This window comes from Blennius ocellaris (genome assembly GCF_963422515.1).
Source record: "Blennius ocellaris genome assembly, chromosome: 7".
NCBI classification, from domain to species: Eukaryota; Metazoa; Chordata; class Actinopteri; order Blenniiformes; family Blenniidae; genus Blennius; species Blennius ocellaris.
Genome location: NC_137656.1, coordinates 26,252,228 through 26,276,099, shown reverse-complemented (window position 1 = coordinate 26,276,099; position 23,872 = coordinate 26,252,228). Strand labels below are relative to the sequence as shown.

The window sequence follows — 23,872 nt, the reverse complement described above, 5'->3', positions numbered from 1 at the left end:
TCTTAAAGCTTTGGGTGGAGGGAACTGGAGGAGTGATTCCTGCAGCACTCACACAGTAACGTGACCCCGCCAGCCACACACACACACACACACACACACGCACCTCGCCTGCCGACGCAGCATGTGGAGGAGGGGGGTCACGCTCACACACGTTAGTGAAGAAAACACACACACACCTGAAGTGCACTCATTCACACACTGTCACATGCTCAGAGGTGTGATTGGTGGAAGACGGGCAACAGATCATGAAAACACACACCTGGCTAAAAAAAAAAAAAAAGAAAGGAGGATACTTCCACAAACAAGACGGTTGAACGTTCAGGTTAGCATATGAAGACTTTGTCAAGTGGGCTTTTTTCTTTTTTTGCATTTTACTGTAAACAAATGAACAGAACAGAAACAGTCTTACAATTTAGTTTAAACCACCCCCCCCCCAAATAAATCTCTCTGAAGACAGTGACGGATAACACACACACGCACACACACACACGCACGCACACACACACACAGATGGCGTTTCGGTGAACACACCTGCCCACTCACACCTACGTTTCCTCATTTCCCCCTGTAGGCTACACGGTTCCTCTCCGCTTTGAAAAGGTTTCAATTCCACACCAAAAAAAGCAGCAGCATTCCACACTCAAGGACTGAAACGATCTATTTTTCTGCTTTTCTTTTTCTTGTGTTTTTTTTTCTTTTTCTTTCTTTCTTTTTTGTGTTTTTAGTGTACCATCTTCATGCTCTATTTTTGTGGCTGGTGCATGCTGAAGCCCGGGAAGCTTCCTGTGGCGCCGTGCTGCTGACCCAACGGAGGAACACGTACATTCAGATCAAGGGGTGGGGGGTGGGTGGGGGGGGGGGGGTCCATGGCCCAGCAGCCATGTTGTTTTGGATTTCACGGGCACAAAGAATCGTCGCCGAGCTGGAGCTGATCACTGGCTCACTTTTTGTATTTTTTTTTATTTATTTAAATAAGTTATTCAAATTTTTTTTTTAAATTTTATTTTGATTGCCCTAAGTATCCCTCCTACTAAAAAGGGCGAGATGGCTCCGAGAAACAGCTAAAAATGAGAATCAACCACAATGAAAACACTTCATTTCCTATAGAGCACCGTGCCCAATCCAACACACACAACAGCCTCCAGGCACAAAGAGACATCTCTACAAAATCTATGGGTCGACTAGGCTGTGCAAACAAACTACGTAGAAGAACCTCTGAATAAACCTCACGAGAAGAACATAAGCTATGACTAATTAAATAGACTTTTTAATATATTCATCTATATATTTAGTATATCTAATAAATACATTTGCTGATAGACATAGAGATCTTTCTGTAAACTATTTACATTGACGAGTGTACATTTTCGCAGAAACAATAAATAGCTATGAAGGCAAGGCAAAGGAGAGAGGAAAAAGAACAAATCTGTGGTTTCAATGTTTTAGTGCTTTTCAGATGGGAACGCCCAGGCAGAGTCAGGCTTCTCTCTCTGAGTGTTCCCACTGAAGAGTCAAAGCCTGTGTCACGGTGACTTCGCCTTCGTCACCGACTCATCGATTATTGGCGGGAACATCCACTCGTGAAAAACGAGAAAGATGCTCTGGGCTTCACCTGCCTGTCTTCCCTCTCTGCGTCGTGGAATGTGTCCAGTCTCTCGACTGCTCGCGCTCGCTTGGCTCTTCCCTTCCTGGGTTTCCCCGCGGCAGTGAAGGAAGTAGTGGACCAAACTGTGCACCAGCAGCTGCCCAGGTAATGCCAGCATCGGGCCTGGCGGCTGGCGTCAACACGCTCCCAAACCTGCTAGCGGGCGGCTGCCGTCGCCACACACACACATGAGAAAAGCATGTTGTAGAAACGCCACCGTCGTCAGAGAGAGAGAGGCAAGAACACATCAGACCCACCCCCAGACCCCTCCAGTTACACAATCTCATGCTGCACGATTTTTTTGTGGGTTTTTGTTGGTGTCTTTTTCTCTTTTTTCTTCTTCTTTTTCTGAGTTTTGTTGAATGGCAGGTGTGAACAGAAACATCTGAGGGCAGTCGTGAGCCTGCCTGCCAAAGCCCGGGTACTAAGGGACGTATTGCTGTCGCTTCACCACCGCCGACGTACAGACCAGGTCGCTGTCCAACGTCTGCCGACTGACATGTTTTTCAAACACTCGCGTCATCTGGAAACGCCGCTGCTGTTAAGCTGCAGCGGAGCGGGGGAAGGAGCGGGGGAAGGGGGGGGGGGGGGTTCTTCAAGAGACAGTGTTTGAAAAAGATGACACAGTTTTGATTACAAAAACAATTTTAAGTGCAAAGTACCATGCACAGATGGTCGTACTCGTGGGGAGGGCCGACGGAGAGAAAGAGCCCTGCTTCATGTCAGTGTCACACTTTGGGAGGTCTCACTGGACATCTGGGAGCAATGGAGGGGTGTGTGTGTGTGTGTGTGTGTGTGCGCGTGTGTGTGTGTGTGTGTGTGCGTGTGTGTCTTTCAGGGTGAAATCTCATAAGTGCTTCCCATGGCTCTTGAGGCATAGAAAAAGAGGCAGTGGGACATTGTGTGGTAACATTCTCTGGCTGAAAGTTGTGTGTCTGACGAATGGACGGAGGGGGGTAGTGGGTTGGGGGGGGGGGGGGGGGTTAAAATCCCACTCGTTTGATTGTTGCAGAGCAGAGCAGGTAACACCTTAAACACTGACCGCTGATGACGGGCTGGATGTGGTCGGGTGTCTCAGAGTCACCATGCGGGCGGGCGAGTCTGCAGAAGAAGGGGGGGAGGGGGGGGGGGGGGGGGCTCCGATCTGGTCAGTCCCTGTGAGGGAGGGCAGCGGGAGGGGTCTGAGCGAAAACCAAGTAGTGGTGAGGCGACCGGGGGGGGGGGGGGGGGGGGGGATTGGCTGGAGGGCGGAGGAGTGGGTGTTGGGTCAGTGGTCAGTGCTGTTTATAGGCTGCAGCCCAGCTGCTTCACCATCTCCTGAGTGTCCTGCAGGCGCTGCAGGCTGGCGCTGGAGTAGCCCTCGTCGCTACAGCTGCTGCGCAGGCTGCCCCGCTCGTCCCCCGAGTCGCTCACGCTGCTGGTGCTCCACTCCAGGTCACCCAGCAGGTAGTCCGTCCCCTCCACGTCCACATCCAGGTCCTCTGTTGGGACAACAAAGACCACAGTGTCAACACGGGCCGCTCTGTTTCTCTAAAGGTTGCTCAAAGGCTCAAATGACCACATCTGATGAAACAAGGCAGGGCACCGTTGCTTCCTCTGTTCCCGCACCTGTGTGGTCAGCAGCATGAATTTCTAAAAGCCGCATATGCATGTGTGAATAACACCAAATCTGATGTATTTACCATATTGGGCCAAAAATGAAACAACCAATTTTTACAACAAGGGGAAATATTCGGAATATTTCCTGGTCGCGCAGGCTAAACACTGCAACATTGCTGAACTGGATTCTTGCTTGACGTATTCCTATGAAAACCGAGTACCATGCTGCTTTTTAATAACTCCTGTATTCACATTGAGCAGAAATGAGCAGGATTTATGGATCAGCCTCCCATACTAATCCCAGTTTTTCATGTGGTCCAATCTGAAAAATTCATGGGCTCTTGCTGGTCTCCAGTCTCCTCAGAACTCTTCCTTGCACAGAAGGAGGAATCCTTCGTTAGCTTTGCCTGCTGTTTCCATGGCTGCCTGTTCAAACCAAAAACATCTTGCCCACGTAGCTGCTTCCTGATCACCACCCCACGTTTTAAAAAACTCTTCCCAGGAGGAGTACTGTGCAGTGGTGTTTCAGTCAGGGCCAGCAGTAACAAAATCCCCCCCCCCCCCCAAAAAAAGGTATTGTTGCCGTTGTCGATACAGCCAATGCAACAGCCGTACATTATGTCCTACATTAAAATCCACATCCAATGTAAGGCCACTATCATGCATCAGTACTTTGTCAATATCAACATGACAGCTGATCAACAACCACAGCACATCAAGACACCACAGTGCAGCTTCGCCATCACATCATCTTCCAGTGTTTCGCACAGGTCTGCATGGAGACGGGGGTGCCATAGCGTCAGAGGAGGGGTTCGGACCATGAGAGTCTCGGGCACTACTGTCATGCATGTGTGCTCGTCTGTCTGTGTGAATGACAATAACGGAGAAAGAGCGCTAAGTGGAGATGAATGAACGGAGGATATTGTTGGTCCAACCAAAACCTGATATAAGTCAATTGTGGTGGGCCGCCACAATTGTATGGGAAACACCACTTTACAATCAGAAACAGCATCAAATGTCAACAGCAGCGTCGATTTAATCCAGAGAAATAAAAAAAATAAAAAATAAAAAACTATCACTCACCATCACTTGCAGATTAAATCCATCCTACGATCATTTTTGATGAATCGCTCTATGAGGCTGTGAAAACTACTGCTATTGCAAACAAGTGCCTTGAAAAAGGTCCTGAAGCAGGTCCTCTATCGTATCATCCATCTTACTGTTAAATTAGCCTCCATCACTCCAGAGTAGCAGATAATAACGGTCATCACCACCTGCCCATGGACCAATCAGTCAAGCTCATTTCAATGACGACGCAAAGACCAGCACTAGAAACTCTGCTGGCCCTGAGGCGGTCCGTCAATAACACATCAACCTCTGATTGGCTGATGATCCTGTCACTCTACATTTTAACCCAATAGCAGGTCCAGCTTCCATCAGAGGTTAGCAGTGAAGCTACTGCTGGTCCCAGCAGAGGAAAGGAGCTGTGGTGCGTTTAGAGGACAGAGGAGATTTGAGCTCCATAAAACATAACCAGTCGTCTTCTGGATAAAGTTGCTAAAGTCACTAATTGATTCCAGACACCGACTTAACAATCACTTTTTAATTATTAAAAACAAAAGAAAAACCACTGTATATGATTCAGCAACACTTTTTTTTTTTAAAGTATTTCAATAAAAAACTATCAAAAAGAGTGTGGGGCTTCCACAGTGCAGCATCTCAGATGTCCACAGCTACAGACTCTAACACTGAACAGGTTTTCCTCCATGTCACAGTCTGGGAGGACGAAGGCTGCAGAAGCTGGTGTGGGTGGTAATCCACTGCGCTCCATCACTGTGGCACCGCATTAAATCCATCCACTGCTTTATCTGCTTGTTTCAAGGAATCTAAAAAAAAAAACCCCACACTGAACTACTGCTGCTGATCCGGAGATCCAGGAATAACCGTTTGTGCGAGGGCGGCTGGGCTCCATGCTGCAGTAGGTGGAGCAGGTGTGTTGAGATGCTCAGAGCAGAGTTCCCCACTGAAGCTAAAAGCCAACTGCTGGTGATGAAACACTGAGCAGATCAATCAGATCCAAGGCCTATTTAGGACCATTTGACGTGATGTGACATCAGGGTGATCAACTGCTTCAGAAAACGCCAACAATTTTTAAGCATTCCAAAAATAAACGCGTGTTTAATTGGCGGAGTTTTACTGAAAAGAGCGAAGAGGTCGCAGCGGCTCACCCTGGTCAGAGTCGGACTTCTCAGAGGACGGAGTGGAGCCGGTGCTGTCCATACGGGTCCTCTCCACCCCCAGCTGCTCCAGACGCCTCCTCAGGTGCCTCTGCTCCCGCTGTAGCTGCTCCAGGGTGTGCTGAGCTCTCCTGTCGCTCTCCTCCAACCGCTGCCACGGGAGAGGGGAAAACACACGTCAGGAGCCGCTAATGCGTTCGGGCGTTCATGTTCGCTTTGAGATTATCTGAGACATTTCCATTGGCAGCGGTCAACAGATTGTCGTCTTCACACTGAGTAAGTGAACAGTGTTTGCGCACACACAGTCTCACACACACACACACACACACCTTGATATGATCTTTGGCCTTCATCAGCAGGCTGAGGGTGGTGTGCCTGTTGGCGTCCGGTCCCAGAGGAACGAGGGATTTCAAGCGCTCTAAACACAGCCGTAGATGTGCCCGTCTGCAGGGAGAAAAGGAGAAACAAAGGATGGAAGGAAACTGTCAAACGCCATGTGGTTTGATCAGATGGCAGCTGAAGTGTGACGGTCAGGTCCGGTACAGGAAGCTCCTGCGTGAGGACGTCCTGTCTGACCTGAAGATACCTTAAACAAAACTAATCTTCTTTCTGACAGTAAATCATTCGAGACTAGCCTCATTTTCGTTGTGGCTTTTATCTTGCAGTTTGACAACATTTCATTCTGATCTTTTCAAAAAGCTGAAAGGCTTCAAAGTAAAGGCCAAAACAAGACTGCAAGAGGCTCCAATCCAGATCGTAAACTCCACGGAAAGAAGTACAACATATAAAAATGAGCTTCTGCACTGAGAAGAGACAATGAAGCACAAGGGGGAACAACCTTCCCTTCGTGTCATTAGTATCTACAGAGAACTGACTTATTAGAATGAAACATGTCTTTGAGATGCAAAAGCGAGATAAAAGCAGAGCACACATTCCCCGCCATCGTCTGATATCCGCCAGCTTTCAACACTGAGATGCAGACATCATGTGACCCGAGGTATATAATTAGATTCCACTGCTGTGGCTGGCTGTAGTAAACACAAGTCAGAAGTTGCAGTCCTGGTCACTTTTCATTGCCCGTTAAACATTTCTCCAAGTTGGGACAACACAGACAAGCATTTTGGGAGGAAATCAGCAGAACATCCTAAATCCATCATAATGTATTAAAATGAGACAGTTTGAGCCGACACTGGTTCACCAGAGGCTTTGTGGAAAGTTTGAACAATTACAATAGAAGCTGAGACACTCACTCCCAGATATTATCATTATGAGATATACATTTTATTCAAAGTACAGTTTGGAATGTTCTTCATCAACGAAATATATCAACACATGTGTATCAATGAGATACTTCGGTAAATCCATTTCCAGCTGAGATGGGAGAACTGATCCACTGGCAAACTTCTTCCAGTCCCTCACCTGACTCCTTTTACCAGAAACTGATGCTGGGATTTTTCTTTTTTCCCCAAAACGACCACAAGCCGTCAAAACTTGTTCAGCATGTTCCTGTTTCGTGTGGCAAACATGAAGATACACGAGTCATAAAGCAGAATTAGGAGCTCCCTGCTCACGTCACCACGGAGCAAAACAAGAACTAATGCCCACATTACGCTACGACTCCACCAGCTGCTTGGAAGGAACTTTCATTTATTTTTAACTAGTAGCTGCGATCAAGTTGTCGACCAAAAATAAAGAAGGAGAGGCGATACTAGGTGGAAAAACACAACTTAAGACAACAAAGATCTGGAGAAAATCCTTGGAAGACAAACGTGATATAAAAATAGCGGCATTTCCCATTTCTTTCTTTAAACATAACAGCATTTTAATTCACGTCATTCCTTTGTTAATGCATCTGATCAGAAATCCAGATTGGTAGAAAATATACATGTAGCATCCAGCTGTACAGTGATTGAAAAGGTGCGCTACACCATGGAGCCTCACACGATAGCAAGACAACCCACCAACAAAATGTTGGATATTCTAATTTCCTCCCTGTGGTTGTGGATGAAAATGGACTTCATCCTCTATATGGTGAGTGAGCAGTTTGAAAAAGGAAGGCGTCATATGGAGCAACCAGAGGTGCTTCAGGAAGTCACCAACCAAACACCACGGCACGATGTTGCTACATGGAGCGTTGATGGAGCAACTGTGTGCAAAACCTTCACCATCAACCACCCAGGTCATCTGTGACATTTGTTCACATTAGAAGTGATTATTAACGTCACACACACACACGCACACACACACACGCACACACACACGCGCGCACACACACACGCACGCACGCACGCGCGCGCACGCACGCACGCACACACGCACGCACGCACGCACGCACGCACACACACACACACGCACACACATACACACACACACACACACCCTCCAGCCAGCAGCCATTGCAGCTGCTGAGGTCTGGTGGGTGTTTGTGACCCTGCTTGTTACACAACACACACCTCCAGCTCCGTCGGAGTGTGTACGTGTCACTGAGCTTGCGTTTGCGTGTGCGAGTGGGCGTGTGCATGAATGTACGACTGCTTCCTCCCAGCGAGTGTAAAGTGGTTTTGTTGTTGTTGTTGTTGTGTGTCCGTCAATGTGTGGTGGGGGACCGGCGTTACAGAATACGGCCCATCGAGAGGCGCGACGGTTTGTCAGCGGACGCACACAAATGTGTGTTCACCCTTTACCCTTAAAACAAACTGCAAGTCAAGACCCACCCCCCCCCCCTCCCCCCCCGCGGATGCAAAGTGGCATTTAGCAGCTGAAGCCGAACGCCTGCTTCTCAGCTTACGGAGTCCAAAGGCCGCGCACACTGACGTTACATAACATGGAAACGTCCTCGGCTGTGTTGTTCTGACATAATGAGGGATCAGCAGGGCTCGCTGATGTTTGTTAAACATTGGCGAAGAGCAGCCGACTCAAACAGTGTGGGTCACATGGGGTTTGACGGACATGGTTCAGGTTCTTCTGGTTCAGTGTGTCAATAGGTAAGTGTATGTGTGGAGTCGCAGGCTTGTGCAATCGGCCCGAGGCCTGAACCCACACTTCTACGGCCTAATTTCACACTTGCGTGGGTTAATTCTTAAATTGATAAAAAAAGATCTAGGCGTCGGTATAAGATATCTACTATTGTCATTTGTAGGAAAAGTGAGGGAAGGAAATGTTGGGACGATGTTCCCAGAACACAGCGACAAGTCATCAAAATGTTTCCCTCGACCTACTGAACTGGAAAGGTCTAGAGTTTTTATTCAAATAAGAAAAAATTCTAATCAAATCATCACTTGATAATTACAGTATTTTGCCTAAAAATTAATTTTTTTGCAAATACCATCACTTCATTGGCTTTTAGCAACCTGGAGTCAAAGCAATCTGATTGATTGAAGTCGTCGAAAGAAAGTATAGATTTATCAGCTGGGGAAGCGGGGATCAAGACAGTCGGCTCCTCCCAGGAGCCAAAGGGCACGGAGTCATCTGACACAGCTCATCAGTGTGAGGGAGACCAGCTGAAACACAATGGCTCCGTTCACACACTTGTGTTTCCACACTTCTTTCTTCCACTTTATGCCAGAACCAACTCAAAACAACGCCCACCCTGCTGTACACTGCAAACACAAGCCAGGCCTGGCGTCATGTGTTCATGCTTGGTTCACCAAGGCCCTGTTTGCACAACAAGTTTACAAATGAAAACGCATCGTTTGTGTTTCACAAAGGTTTTGCATTTCCACCACAACGTTTCGAAGACCATGTTTGTTTACACGGCAACGGCAGAAACACTGAAATCGATGTAGTTAGCGTGCCAGGCCACCAGTTGGTGCCGTGGTTTGTTTTTGTAATGAAACCACAAAAATAAGCTATAAACAGTAACTATGGGAGAACACGGACATTCTAGTGCAGGGGTGTCAAAGTGATTTCAGTTGAGGGGCCACATCAACCTGATCTGACCTCTGGAGGCCCAACACGTCAAACATCACATGTTAAACTGCAGATATGGACAAATGCAAAGTCTTTCCTTCTTTTGATTCTTTTGTAACTGCAAGAATTTGCCAGTCTAATCTGAAATATACATATTAAAAACCCTCAGTCACCTGTGGCTGGATATCATATTTTTATTCAGGATTAAAACAATTTGTCATCATGTGGACATTTTTTTGAGTTTACGTGTCTAAAGTATGACTTCACATAAATTGGGCTCATTGTTTTATTGTGAAAGGCGTTGCGTCATGTGACCTCCACAGGTACATTAATGTCGGGGGTCAAATTCCGACCAAGGGCGGTTTTCAATGTCATTTTTGACAATCGGGTGTTTTTAGATCAGCCTCTGTCAGTTTTCATATTTATACTTAAAAAAAAACAAAATCCCATGGCGGCCGGATTAGATCCTCTGGCGGGCCGCTTCTGGTCCCCGGGCCGCATGTTGGACAGCCCTGGTCTCGTGGATTGTGATTACGGTGACTGTCAAGATGAAACTACCAAGTCCAGCAGAATGTGGACTGGGAGTCTCGACATGATGGAGGAAACATTGTTCTTGTTTATCCACTGGGCACGTGCAGAAGAACCATTGACTACGGTCATGGTGTCCATGCACAGTAGCAGGGTTTTATTTTTTTTATTTCCCCCCCCCCCCCCCCCCATTTCTACGAAGACGGAGTCTGAGCTGTTTCAAAACTTTCCACCGTCAAAGCAGTTTTTAAAAAGTTGATTTCAGTGGTTCCAAGCACCAGTATATACAAAGACAGCACAAAACATAAGGAAAGTTTTGCGCCGTCATTTGAAAACGTTGTTGTGAAAACAGGGCTGACGATACCAGGAGGGAAGCACCGGAGGACAGCCACACCTCAAACACCTCCATCAGCTCATCCGAGGGCCAGATGAGGTCTTACATAAGAGCGCACACAAATAAAAACTGTATTTACTAAATCATATCCAACATCTCATGATCTGATGTGGCAACCCCTTAAGGACATAACGTTGGAGAAGCTAAGCTGAATAACTATAAGCTTTGTGTTTTTGCTCTGCAGGAAAACACCAGGAGTATAAACAAGCTCATCTTGTCTGCCTGCATAGAAGAAACGTGGTTCCACAGGAAGTCAGAGGCCCGTGTCGCAGTACCACACTGCCAATGAAGTTTGGTGAACCATGGGTATTTGTGGCTGTGCCTCCAGACAGCAGAGAACCACGGTGGAGAAGTGAGCCTGCCTCTCACTGGAAAGCAGCTGGCCGTGTCATTTCAGACACTGCGCTCATAAGCTGGAGTCCAAGTCTGAAGGGCGGAGGATCAGTTTCACTCATGTCTGTCCAAACGGCTTCCTTCTGCCGACGTGGCTTTCCCACACAAAGACGCTGATGCAAATCCACCTGAGGTAGCGGCGTCAATCTGCACGGGGGATTAGTTCAGGAACACTTTCAAATGTGGAAAGGCAAACTCACAAAGTGCCGCAGGGATGAGTCCTTATGTGGCTCAACGTGGAAGTTACAGGTCTCGTCTGAAATCACCACTGAGCCCAACATACGTCTGCTCATCCCACCAATGAATGAATTAAAGGTTTAAATCTGGTCATAACTCAATGCATATGAAGCATAAACACCAGTGAATAGTGTTCACTTTCAATGACCAAGAAAGTTCATCGGCCATATTGCATCTTATTTATGCCTATCAGCTAAATACATGAACAACTGGTTTTAGACACTTTTGCATCAGTTGAGTACGGTGGCCTGGAAGTGCAAAACACTACAAACTCCAGAAAAACACTACCAAATACAACAAACTACTATATAGAGAAAATACTTACAAATAAAAGAAACACTACCAAATACAAAAAACACTACCAAATACTAATAATAAATACAAATAACAGTGTTTTCTCTATTTGGTGGTGTTTTCTCTATTTGGCGGTGTTTTCTCTATTTGGTAGTGTTTTCTCTATTTGGTGGTGTTTTCTCTATTTGGTGGTGTTATCTCTATTTGGTAGTGTTTTCTCTATTTGGTAGTGTTTTCTCTATTTGGCGGTGTTTTCTCTATTTGGTGGTGTTTTCTCTATCTGGTGGTGTTTTCTCTATTTGGTGGTGTTTTCTCTATCTGGTGGTGTTTTCTCTATTTGGTGGTGTTATCTCTATTTGGTGGTGTTTTCTCTATTTGGTGGTGTTATCTCTATTTGGTGGTGTTTTCTCTATTTGGTGGTGTTTTCTCTATTTGGTGGCGTTTTCTCTATTTGGTGGCGTTTTCTCTATTTGGTGGCGTTTTCTCTATTTGGTGGCGTTTTCTCTATTTGGTGGCGTTTTCTCTATTTGGTGGCGTTTTCTCTATTTGGTGGTGTTTTCTCTATTTGGTGGTGTTTTCTCTATTTGGTGGTGTTTTCTCTATTTGGTGGTGTTTTCTCTATTTGGTGGTGTTTTCTCTATTTGGTGGTGTTTTCTCTATTTGGTGGCGTTTTCTCTATTTGGTGGCGTTTTCTCTATTTGGTGGCGTTTTCTCTATTTGGTGGCGTTTTCTCTATTTGGTGGCGTTTTCTCTATTTGGTGGCGTTTTCTCTATTTGGTAGTGTTTTCTCTATTTGGTGGTGTTTTCTCTATTTGGTGGTGTTTTCTCTATTTGGTGGTGTTTTCTCTATTTGGTGGTGTTTTCTCTATTTGGTGGTGTTTTCTCTATTTGGTGGTGTTTTCTCTATTTGGTGGTGTTTTCTCTATTTGGCGGCGTTTTCTCTATTTGGTGGCGTTTTCTCTATTTGGTGGCGTTTTCTCTATTGGGTGGTGTTTTCTCTATTTGGTGGTGTTTTCTCTATTTGGTGGTGTTTTCTCTATTTGGCGGTGTTTTCTCTATTTGGTAGTGTTTTCTCTATTTGGTGGTGTTTTCTCTATTTGGTGGCGTTTTCTCTATTTGGTGGCGTTATCTCTATTTGGTGGCGTTTTCTCTATTTGGCGGTGTTTTCTCTATTTGGTAGTGTTTTCTCTATTTGGTGGCGTTTTCTCTATTTGGTGGCGTTTTCTCTATTTGGCGGTGTTTTCTCTATTTGGTAGTGTTTTCTCTATTTGGTAGTGTTTTCTCTATTTGGTGGCGTTATCTCTATTTGGTGGCGTTTTCTCTATTTGGTGGCGTTTTCTCTATTTGGTGGCGTTATCTCTATTTGGTGGCGTTATCTCTATTTGGTGGTGTTTTCTCTATTTGGTGGTGTTTTCTCTATTTGGTGGTGTTTTCTCTATTTGGTGGTGTTTTCTCTATTTGGTGGTGTTTTCTCTATTTGGTGGTGTTTTCTCTATTTGGTGGTGTTTTCTCTATTTGGTGGTGTTTTCTCTATTTGGTGGTGTTTTCTCTATTTGGTGGTGTTTTCTCTATTTGGTGGTGTTTTGTCTATTTGGTCTATTTTTTCTGTGCGATGCACGGCGGTGGTCTGGTGCTTTTTGGACTGTTTGATTGAACACTGCTTTTTCAAATGCATTGTGAATAATCTCTATAGGATGTTTTGCATGGCTGTGCATTTGCAAAATAATTAGTAGTTTGGTACAAGTCCTTGGATTAAGAAGACAAGAGTGGCAAACATATTTTAGTTTAGGGGCCACATGCAGCCCAATTCCATCTTGAGTGGGACGGACCGGCAAAATACTGCCATAATAACCTTTAACTTTAAACTTTAAAGCTTTTCTTTGTTTTGGCGCAGGCTATGTGTGATGGAAATGTCTGCATTTTCACAAAAAACAAACAATTACTACCAAAAATGGCTACAATCTCAACATAGAGCCAATTTTAATGAAACCTTCTGGTACAAATGACAGTGAAATGTCCAAAACAACTTTATATCACTGTTGCTTTACACATATTTTCCAAACATTGCTTGGAAGCTAATGCTAATTTACATGGTCACGACGAGGTATCGACCTTTCATGGCAGCATCACTGATATCTCATCTGGGTCTCTGTGTCGTGTCGTGTCTGCTGCTGTTTAGAAATGTGTTTGGCTATAACTTCCTCTATTAACGACTTTCAGAACCGCAATTCAAAGCTGGGCCACTCCTTCAAAAGACTTTTGATGGTGTCGTCCACAAACAGTAACTCCATGATTCCGAACAGTTGTATGTCCAACTTCCTGTCAAAGATATCAAATTGTTGGACAGCCCATGATTAAGAAACCCAGTTTGGAGAAACTGGAGGGATCTCCTCTGATTACTTCCCAAGTCATGAAGTCAAATAAAGCTTCACCGGATTAGCACTCATGGCTAAAAACTACTGGAAGGCTGAACTATAGTGATAAATCTTTATTGGGCAAGATAGAGTGCAGTGCTAATAAAGCCTGGGGTCAAAGAACTTTGCAGATCTTTTACCAGGCGTCTAAACAAGAAGACCTGGAGGGCAAAAAGGCAGTTATTATTCCTGCGGTGCTCTTCAGGTTCCTCTGACTTTGACATCTTCTATTCGTCCATTTTAAATGATGTGCTTTATTTGCAACATAAATCTGTCATCTCAACTTTCAGTCGCTCTTCTTCCATTCCTTCTTTCTCTTAACATTTTGTTGCATCCTTGATATTTTGTGTACTACAAGACTCTGTATTTATTTTCAGTTTTTAATTCAGAAGAGAAGCCTCTCACACATTTAATTATTGCCATATGAGTAAGTGTTTTCCATTGACAACCCATAATTTACCGACACTTCCACAGTGGTTGTGGCGGAGGCTGGCTCGGGGCGGCGCGCAACGACAGACATTAAAAAAACAACAAAAGTGGCACAAACACACAGATATTTTATTAACGTACCTGTTCTTTTCCATTTCATTGTGCGTAGACCTGCAAAGACAAAACAAAAAGCACATATGAAAAACAGATCACCATGACAAATGAAATGAAGTCCCCCCCCCCCCCTTCCCCGTGTTGCCGTCCCTGCAGTCCACAGCCTCGCTGCAGGGGAGTGAGCGCCAGAGAAAAGGCTGTGTGGGAGTCGATGAGCAATTGGAGCGGCTGACAAAATGAGATTCTAGGAAAAAAAAAAAAAAAAAAAAAGCAAAGAAAAGGGCCGTGGATTCTGACGGCCAGAGCCTGTTCCACAGTGGAGGCTTTTTTTTTTTTTTTTTTTTTTAAGGACCACGCTCGCACGCGGACGCGTGGCGGAGAGGCCCGGAGGTAAACATAGTGACAGTAACCAGAAACAGGAGGCAGGAGGAGACGGGGGTCGTCCCTTCATATTGCCTGATTATCCAGTGTGCCCTGAGCGGGGTGGGGGTGGGGGTGGGGGGGGGGGGGGGGGGGGGAGAAACACAGCGAAGGTAAAACGAGAGACGGAGGTGAGCGAGTGGCCTGCACGACTCCTGCACTGCAGTGTTAACCAAGTGAACACACACACACACACACACACACACACACACACACACACACACACACACACACACACACACACACACACACACACACACACACACACACACACACACACACACACACACACACACACACACACACACGATGCAAAAAAAAAGCGGTCAAGTGCAGTTTTTGGAAGAAATGTGAGGTCTGACGGGTGTGAAAAGGGTTAAGCAGAACATCGGGCCAAAGGGCAAAAAAGATGATCCCACTCTCCATTCCTAAACTTTCCGCCACCTCCGCTGGGCTCCAAACCCGAAATAGACCCTGCATGTCAGCTCGGCCCGACGTTCATGAGTCGCCGCGTGTCACCGGTGTGGCGTGTGTGTGTGTGTGTGTGTGTGTGTGTGTAACGGCGAGGTATCATCGTGTTTCAGCTCGTCGCTCTGGGTTCTCTCTATCTCGCAGCCAGTCTGCCTTCCTGTGGAGGACAGGCAGCCGCCGGTGACATAACAGCTCCGGCAGGGAAGTGATCCCAATTATTCAGGCTACATTTCAGACTCTGCAACAAGTCCCACCTCCTGTGCTGCTCCCATAATTCTCTGGCTCTCCACCGCACAGGCCCATATAACAACAAGCTAATGAAAAGCAATACGGAGTCGAGACCAGATTCGTGTGGAAACGCACTCAGTCTGCATGAACAAAGTTCTACTGAGAGGCCGATGGAGCGACAGGTTTGCATTAAATTCATCAGGGCTGGTTGTCACGCAAGGCAACTTCGGTTTGCAACGGCTCAACAACCTACTGTAAAGTCCTGTAATGTTCAATAAGCCGTCTCTGGCTAATCCTCGGGGCCACACACTGCTGCATTGGCTCTTTCACCTCGCATATAGAAACTCCAGTTCTAGTCGGGGCGGAATTGAATTTGCATGTTGTCCCTGAGCGTGCGTTTTCTCTGGGTACCCCAGTTTCTTACTAAAGTCCAACTGAAGGTTAATTTGAGATCACACATTTCCCCCATAGTGGTGAATATGAGTGTATGTTTGTCCGGTGGTGGAGCTGCAACCCGCTTTCGCTTATAGTCATCTGAGATTAACGCCATTCCCCCAAAAACAGGAGATTAAGCAGGAAATGATTTGTACGGATTGATAATTCTCTGTAGACAAGGAAGTAACCTTCTCACCATGCAGCTTGAGTTTCATTGTAAGGAGGAGTAATTCAACATCACAAGTCCAACAGCTCTGATGAAACAATCAGACAGCAACCAGAAGTTACCGTCTGAATAGTCGGTCATTTCTGATATAAGTCAGCTTATATTGTAGCTTTACAGACATCAACGAAAGTCAGTATGACGTTCATAATGCCCATTCATTGGTGGTAAGTTAGGATGTTTTCATAGTTTTACCTGAAATACTGTCAGTTGTGGTAGAATACTGTAACAGAATCTAAACAATGTCACTGCTCCAGGGAAAGGCAGTGACATGCAGTCGAGCACAGAGGTTTGAGAGATACAGCAAAGCTTGAAGAAGATCTATTTAGAAGTACAACTGAAACTATCTTGAAACCTCATGTGAAACTGCAGCAAAACACAAGAGTTCAAGTCCATCCATCTTTCAGCTTCAGAGTCGCGGGGCGGCGGCGGGGTCAAACACTCAGACACTGTCACACCTACCAGCAATTTGGATTCAACGATTAACCTGAAATGCATGTTTTGGAGTTTGGAGGAAACCGGAATGCAAATCCAGCGCGGGTGTCAAACATAAGGCCTGTGGGATAAAACTGGCTTCCAAGAAGCTCCAATCTGGGAAAACAACCAAGCAAATTGTAAACATTTCAAAGAAATCATTGATTCTTTGAATAAGATTTCTGAAGAGCAGCAGAAACGACACAACACTGACACCTGAGCGGAGATATCTGTGAGGATGACATAAAAGATTATTCTAGGTATTTCACTGTATTTAGTACCAGAAGGTTTCTTAAAAATTAGCTTTATGTTGAGATTGGAGTCATTTTTGGAAGTAAATGTTCAGAGTTGTGAAAACATATACATTTTCATCACAAATCCTCTGCACCGCCGCAGACAACAACGTAAAAGCTTCAATATAAAAGGTTATTATGGCACTATTTTACCGGTCGAGCCCAATCAAGATGAAACCGAGCCGAATATGGCCCCTGGACTAAACTGTTTGACACCACACGTGTAAAGCATGCAAACTCCCAAATGGAGACTTGAGCTGGGGATGTTGCCGCTGGGAGGTGAACCGCTACACCTCAACAACTTCCAATCTGGATGAAAGGCTAATTACTCGACAGTAATCCCGGGTTAAACTGGTTACAGAGCTCCAAATCTCCTAAAGTTTATCGCCGAGTCAGGGCTCATCCACACGACGAGAAAAACTAGCTTGTTTCTCCCCAGCCTTCTCCAAATAACCTCCGTCCACACGTCACCATGAACACGGCTCAACACGAGGCTTCAGGGCACGTAGGACACATGTAGGACACGTGTAGGACACATGTAGGACACATGTAGTACACATGTAGTACACGTGTAGGACACATGTAGTACACTTGTAGTACATGTGTACTACATGTGTCCTACATGTGTCCTACACGTGTAGGACACGTGTAGGACACATGTAGGACACATGTAGGACACATGTAGTACACGTGTAGTACACGTGTAGGACACATGTAGTACACTTGTAGTACACATGTACTACAAGTGTACTACATGTGTCCTACACGTGTAGGACACGTGTAGGACACATGTAGGACACATGTAGGACACATGTAGTACACGTGTAGGACACATGTAGTACACTTGTAGTACATGTGTACTACATGTGTCCTACATGTGTCCTACACGTGTAGGACACGTGTAGGACACATGTAGGACACATGTAGGACACATGTAGTACACGTGTAGTACACGTGTAGGACACATGTAGTACACATGTAGTACACATGTAGGACGCATGTAGGACACGTGTAGGACACATGTAGTACACATGTAGTACACATGTAGGACACATGTAAGACACATGTATAGTACACGTGTAAGACACATGTAGTACATGTGTAGTACACGTGTAGGACACATGTAGTACACATGTAGGACACGTGTAGGACACATGTAGTACACATGTAGGACATGTGTAGGACACGTGTAGGACACATGTAGTACACATGTAGGACACGTGTAGGACACATGTAGTACACATGTAGGACACATGTAGGACACGTGTAGGACACATGTAGGACACGTGTAGGACACATGTAGTACACATGTAGGACACGTGTAGGACACGTGTTGGACACATGTAGGACACGTGTAGGACACATGTAGTACACATGTAGTAGCTTGTAGTCCCTGATTGTTGTGGTTATTTGATGACATCACGGACAGTGGTGGGGGGGAGGGGGGGCAACTATGTTATCTTTTTTCCACAGATGATTGTTTTGCCGCCTCGTGCCGTCCACACCTTGGGGGGTTGGACGGCACGAGGCGGCATTTTATCATTTCCCCAATCTGGGACCCGTGTTCGAAAAAAACCTGTTTTCATGTTTCAAAACACCTCCACGTGTGGACGACAGGCCAGAAACAGCTGGTTCAGGTGAAGCGGCTTCATGGTGTGGACGGCCACTAGATCACCGGGAAAACAGTGAACTGGATACGGCAGCTGGTCCTCAGGTCCTCTGACGGCTGAAAGGGGCAGTTGAGTGGAGGACGACATCATGCAACATGGACAATGTCGGGGGAGATGAATTACTGGCCTATATACATTCCAGCAACATTACTTTACATTTCACCAATGGACAATAAACGATCTGGAGGTCTTTGATGTGGAAGATTTCATACGAGATTAGCGACTCGAAACAAAATGATTCACCAGTGCACCTGTCCTGGATCCTCCAGCCTGACCCAGACCAGCCTGACCCAGACCAGCCTGACCCAGACCGGCCTCACTCGCCAGAAGAACAACACAGGACTATGAACGCCATTTGCCAGCATGATATGGATGACAAGATCAAGTGCGAGTTCTATAGTGCACTGTGGTCACACAGCAAGTGTGTGTGTGTGTGTGTGTGTGTGTGTGTGTGTGTGTGTGTGTGTGTGTGTGTGTGTGTGTGTGTGTGTGTGTGTGTGTGTGTGTGTGTGTGTGTGTGTGTGTGTGTGTGTGTGTGTGTGTGTGTGTGTGTGTGTGTGTGTGTGTGTGTGTGTGTGAGAGAGAGGGAGGTGGGGGACTGGCTTTGCCATCTCTGTAATGGAGGAGCTGGTGTTCTCCACTGACTGCCAAGAGCGAGAGCAGAGCAGGAGAGACAGAAGGGTGGAGGAGGTGAGGAGAAAGAAGAGAGAGTGAACGGAGAAAAACGACGAGAGGGGGAGCGAGGCGGCGGAGGAGGAGGAGGCGGAGGAGGGAGTCACTACTACTGACACACATACACAGCAGCAAGGCAGTGAATCCCTTCCCCCACTACTCACACAGCCCTGCTTCAGGGAAACAACAGAAAGTGGAGGTTCTACACACTGTGCTGAACGGCTTCGCCACCATACATGATCACCTGCCTGCCCTACGTCCCTCCCAGTCTGAACAGAGACGCCACAAACAACTGGGTCAATTTGACAATCGGCTTCTCTCCGACTGAAGCCCACTGAATAAGAAGCCCCAGTAGTAACAAGTGAGTAACGCTGTCAAAGTGGGAGTCAGTGCAGCCCAGCCACACCTGCTCGCTGGACAACAGTAAAAAGCGCTGAACGCTGAAAGGTTTTATCACGGAGAACCTGCTCCTGCCACACCACAGCAGTGGGGGTGGGAAAAAAACCGCCCTGCAATGGACGCCCGCTAAGACAAGATGTGAAGTGGAAGCGTGTTCCTGCGGCACCGTCCGCCCTCCGTCTTCGCCGACGCCACGAGAGGATGGCACAAGTCCTCCGTCACCGTCTGTCGCCTTCATGTGATCAACACAGGACCAGTTCAACCAACCACCGGGGCGTGCATGCTCAGAAACGGTGAATGGACTTTACAAGATCCTTCACCCTCTCACTCACACGCCAATGGTTACTGTTCAAACGCACACACCAAATATTTTCACGACTGCCGAGGTGGAGGTGAATGCAGGCCGTGGCAAGTTCTCAAACTGCATCAACAGTCCAACGTGTCTGAAATCATCCGCAGATCAACAATAACAACATCCATTTAGTCGGATAATGAACCCGTCATTGAAGAAATACTTCCTATACTATAGATGGCGGCCATCTATAACTGGTCATCAAGAAATCACATGATAATCGGTGTAAATTAAATATGCAATACACCTCTTTTGCTTTTATTTCCTCAGTGTATTTCAGTGTTTGTCTTGCTTGTGGCCATTCCTCCATGCAGCTGTGTCGAAGGATTGCAATTTCAATCATCAAGTTATTTACTTCTACTGCTTATTTAAAGAAAAACTGCTAAATGCGACGTGTTCAGATGATTCAGTTGCATCTTTTGGAGTTTATACTGTATTGATCACTGCACACACACACGTGAGTGTGGTTTCATTACAAAAACAGTGAGCAACACCAACTTGAGGCCTGCTCCACGCTGATGACATCATTTTCAATGTTCATGTCATTTCTGTAAAAACAGACATCGTTTTCAAAATGTTGCTGTGTAAACGCAAACATTCTCTGAAACAAAAATGCATTTTCACTTCAAACGTTGTGTAAACACGGCCTAACTGCCTGGATGTTTATTTGTTGTTGAAGTACAACAAAATAACACAGATCTTAACAAGTAGCAGGATATTTGCTTTTCCTACATTGGATATTTTGTTCAATTATTACAAAACAAAGAAAAGTTATCAAATATATTCACTTGCCCAAAAAGCGTTTATTAAGACATCTATTCTCATGCAATATTTATGGAGCGCATGCTAATTATCATCAACTATTATCAAGTAGCAACTCTTCTGTTGTGAGGATTCGCCTTTTGCATTAGTTCCCGCAACTTTATTAAGGTTCGATATGCAGACAATGTACAGTAGCTGGATATACATCAGTTTATGACATGGCTATAACCTATTTATGTACAGATTTTCATACTTGGCAACATGTGCTCTGCATTAGACACTGATCACGTTGTTGAGCACGTCAGCAGCCGGTTCATGTCAGGATATCCTTTAAACAAGCCACTAGGTACGGGACATCACTCGGGACATATCTGAAGGCTCGGCAGCTGTTCTGATAAGCCGTGACGTCACAGGACAAGGAGTTCCTTCAGAAGGAAACGCTGGAGTTTTCCCTTGTCTTGTGAAATTCGTACAGTCACAAGATAAAAGACAGTAGAAACAGAGAGACATGGTTTAAAGTGAGATCAGTCACTTAAGGACAGTGTACGTGTGTCGTGGCCTTGGGAACTTTAACTCAGCAGCTGATGAAGCTGGATATACATGAGATCATCTAAGGTAAGAGGCCGTCCTATACGCTCCACCTCTGGTACGCTGTGTGCTGGTATTCACATGGACGATTGGTGGAGCACTGCCAACATGGACCTGAGGGGCTTTTAACACTTGATGGAGGTTCAGCTCACTAACTCGTCTGTATCTCCACATTTCTATTGCCTCGTAGCTCCTGGGTGTGAACGCCTGGCAGGACTCCAAGGCAAAAATGAGATTACTTCTTCACCAACCCAAATCTGCAATAAGGATTTGTTTTTTTGGAATTCTGGATTTTTAATCTCCTTCAATGCAAAAGAGTCCACCTCTTTGACACGGAGGGACACGCCTCATGACGTCTTTCACTCCTGAATGACTTTACGTTATGCTCCCTGTATCTCCACAGACCTTCCTCCTGTGCACATTGTGTACAGTTCCCACCTCACTACACAAATATGGAACGCACACTCTGCAGGTCTCCCTGCAAACTGCAATCTAATCGCAGCTGTGGGACGCAACACAAATCTGTCCTCGTGTGACTGATTTGTGAAATCTGGAGTTGCACGCTCCGAATGCAGCGGTGTTCAATGAGGTGACTGCCCCCCCCCCCCCCACCCCCCACCGTCTCCTGCAGTCACCTTGACTGACCCATTTAGCCCCACCAAGTGATCGTTCACTTCAATCCAGACTGATGTTTGCTGCTGTCAGTCATAACGCCTTGAAGAGAAAACTCTCTCACACACACACACACACACGGCCAATACTTTGAGCTATTTTCTTAGTTATGCACATATAGGAAATAAGGAGGAAATGCCAGCCAGCTGCTTCACATCACATTATGTCCATGACTTCTCAGAGCAGCCAGTAACGCAGACAGTCAGCCACTGCGTGCCAAAGGCCTTAAATGGACAACGTGTACAGCACGTCAGCCTGGTTGACAGAGTAGCTGTCAGACGCTGAACGGTATACTGCCCTGAAACGGGGTGGAGCGCCGCTGAAGCACAATCTTTTGCACATGAACAAAATGACCGGGTTCACTTAATATGAGGTCATTTTGGTTGCGAGAAGAAATTTTGTGAGTTCACTCAAATACAAATGTTCCCGGCTGGTTCTGAAGAAATGTCTTCAAATCGTAAAAGAGAAGCTAAAGACTTATGAATATTCATGTAAAAGTAAATATGCAGGTACTGCTCGGATTAAATGTCCTTCCTCTTCCTCAAATTTAAAGGTGGAAGGGGAACTTTGCACTTTGCCTTCTGTATCAACATTTCTTTTTCAAATCAAGAAGTCATTATAGCTATTAATATGACCTCAACCTCTGAGAACAATGGATTAGCACTGTACAGTTGCACTGTAGGGGGAAAGTGGAGATGCAAAAAAAAAAAAAAGAAATTGATGAAGATGTGTAGATTTGAGGTGCACAAAACCATTACCTGCTACTTGTGTTTTTCTTGCTTTTGCTTTTCCTTTTCAGGCTCTCCCTCTCTCGACTGATGCTGAAGGGTGGCATGGAGGCATAGCCGTGTTCAGCTTCTGCAAGCAAACAAACAACACAGTGGTCACATGTCCCAGTAACTGGCCAAAGTGAAAAGAAGCCAGGCTGGGTATATAGGACAGACGATGTAAATGTCTCACATCTAAGTGTGACTACATGGCCAATTCATTGGTTGTGTGTTTTGTGTGGATTTGCGATGAGTGGATTTAATGCAGCATCTTCACACAGTGTTTTCTCCCCTCAGCCTGGACAATGATGTCATCTTGAACTGGAATAAACCCCAATAGCAAACCACAACAGAAGGAAAGGAGGGGCCTGCACGAAAACAATGTCTCCCCGCACATCTGACACATATGCATGCATCCTTTGATTATTAGGGATGCAAATGCACGTTTTTATTTAACACCGTGTGCCAAAATACGCATATTATTATTTTTATAATGGACAGTCGTGCAAAATCCGATGCATGCAATGCATGCAAGGATCACTTCCATGCATTAAAAAAAGAACTGATCATGGCTTTGATATGACATGAATTACGCCAAGGAGACGGGTGTTGATGCAATTGTTTTCAGAAACACGCAGAGACACAAACATAAATCCACTTTACCTCGTTCCCTGCGATCAAGGTACTCAGCTGCTTCGATCAACATCTGCACCATTCCGATCGCCGCCATTTTCAACAATAACACAGATATTATAACAATCCGAGGAGGATTCCGGGACCGTGCAGGAGCCTGGTTCAGGTAACGCCACCGGGCCGTCCTCTACAACACCCCGCGGGCTGCTTTCTCTCAGCTCAGCGCCTCCGAACCAGCGTTTCACAAAGTTAAAAGTCGGTGGATTCAGCACCAATCAGCTTAAAAAAAAAAAAGAAGATCGACCACTTTGATTATAATAGTTAAAGTGTTAGCTTGGCTCGTGAAGACACTTTAACCCTCTTTAAACGATCTTCGACAGAAAAACAAGGCGACAAAAAAAACAAAACGGATTGCTTGGCATATACAAATAATTCGAGTTCTCCTGTGCTTGGCAAAAAAAAATTAAAATAATCTAACTCGGCTTAAAGCTGATGACAAACTGTCGTATATTGTTGGAGGAAAAAAAGCCGCTAGCTTACTTACTTACCACACACTAGTGTGAAATGAATAAAAAAAAAATAGAGAACTGAGCTATCTGTCTTTAAAGTTCAACCGACGA

General features: G+C 45.7%; 1 protein-coding gene across 1 annotated transcript; it reads right to left on the bottom strand.

The window, feature by feature from the left end:
• Positions 1-2,821: 2,821 nt before the first annotated feature.
• Positions 2,822-23,872, bottom strand: mxd1 (MAX dimerization protein 1). The gene is made up of 6 exons (XM_080499385.1): positions 23,283-23,872; positions 22,611-22,710; positions 14,221-14,250; positions 5,811-5,925; positions 5,473-5,632; positions 2,822-3,126 (listed from the first exon to the last, which is right to left on the bottom strand). Exons 1-6 carry the CDS (start codon positions 23,347-23,349, stop codon positions 2,930-2,932), a joined length of 669 nt encoding a protein of 222 aa, XP_080355511.1. The 5' UTR covers positions 23,350-23,872; the 3' UTR covers positions 2,822-2,929.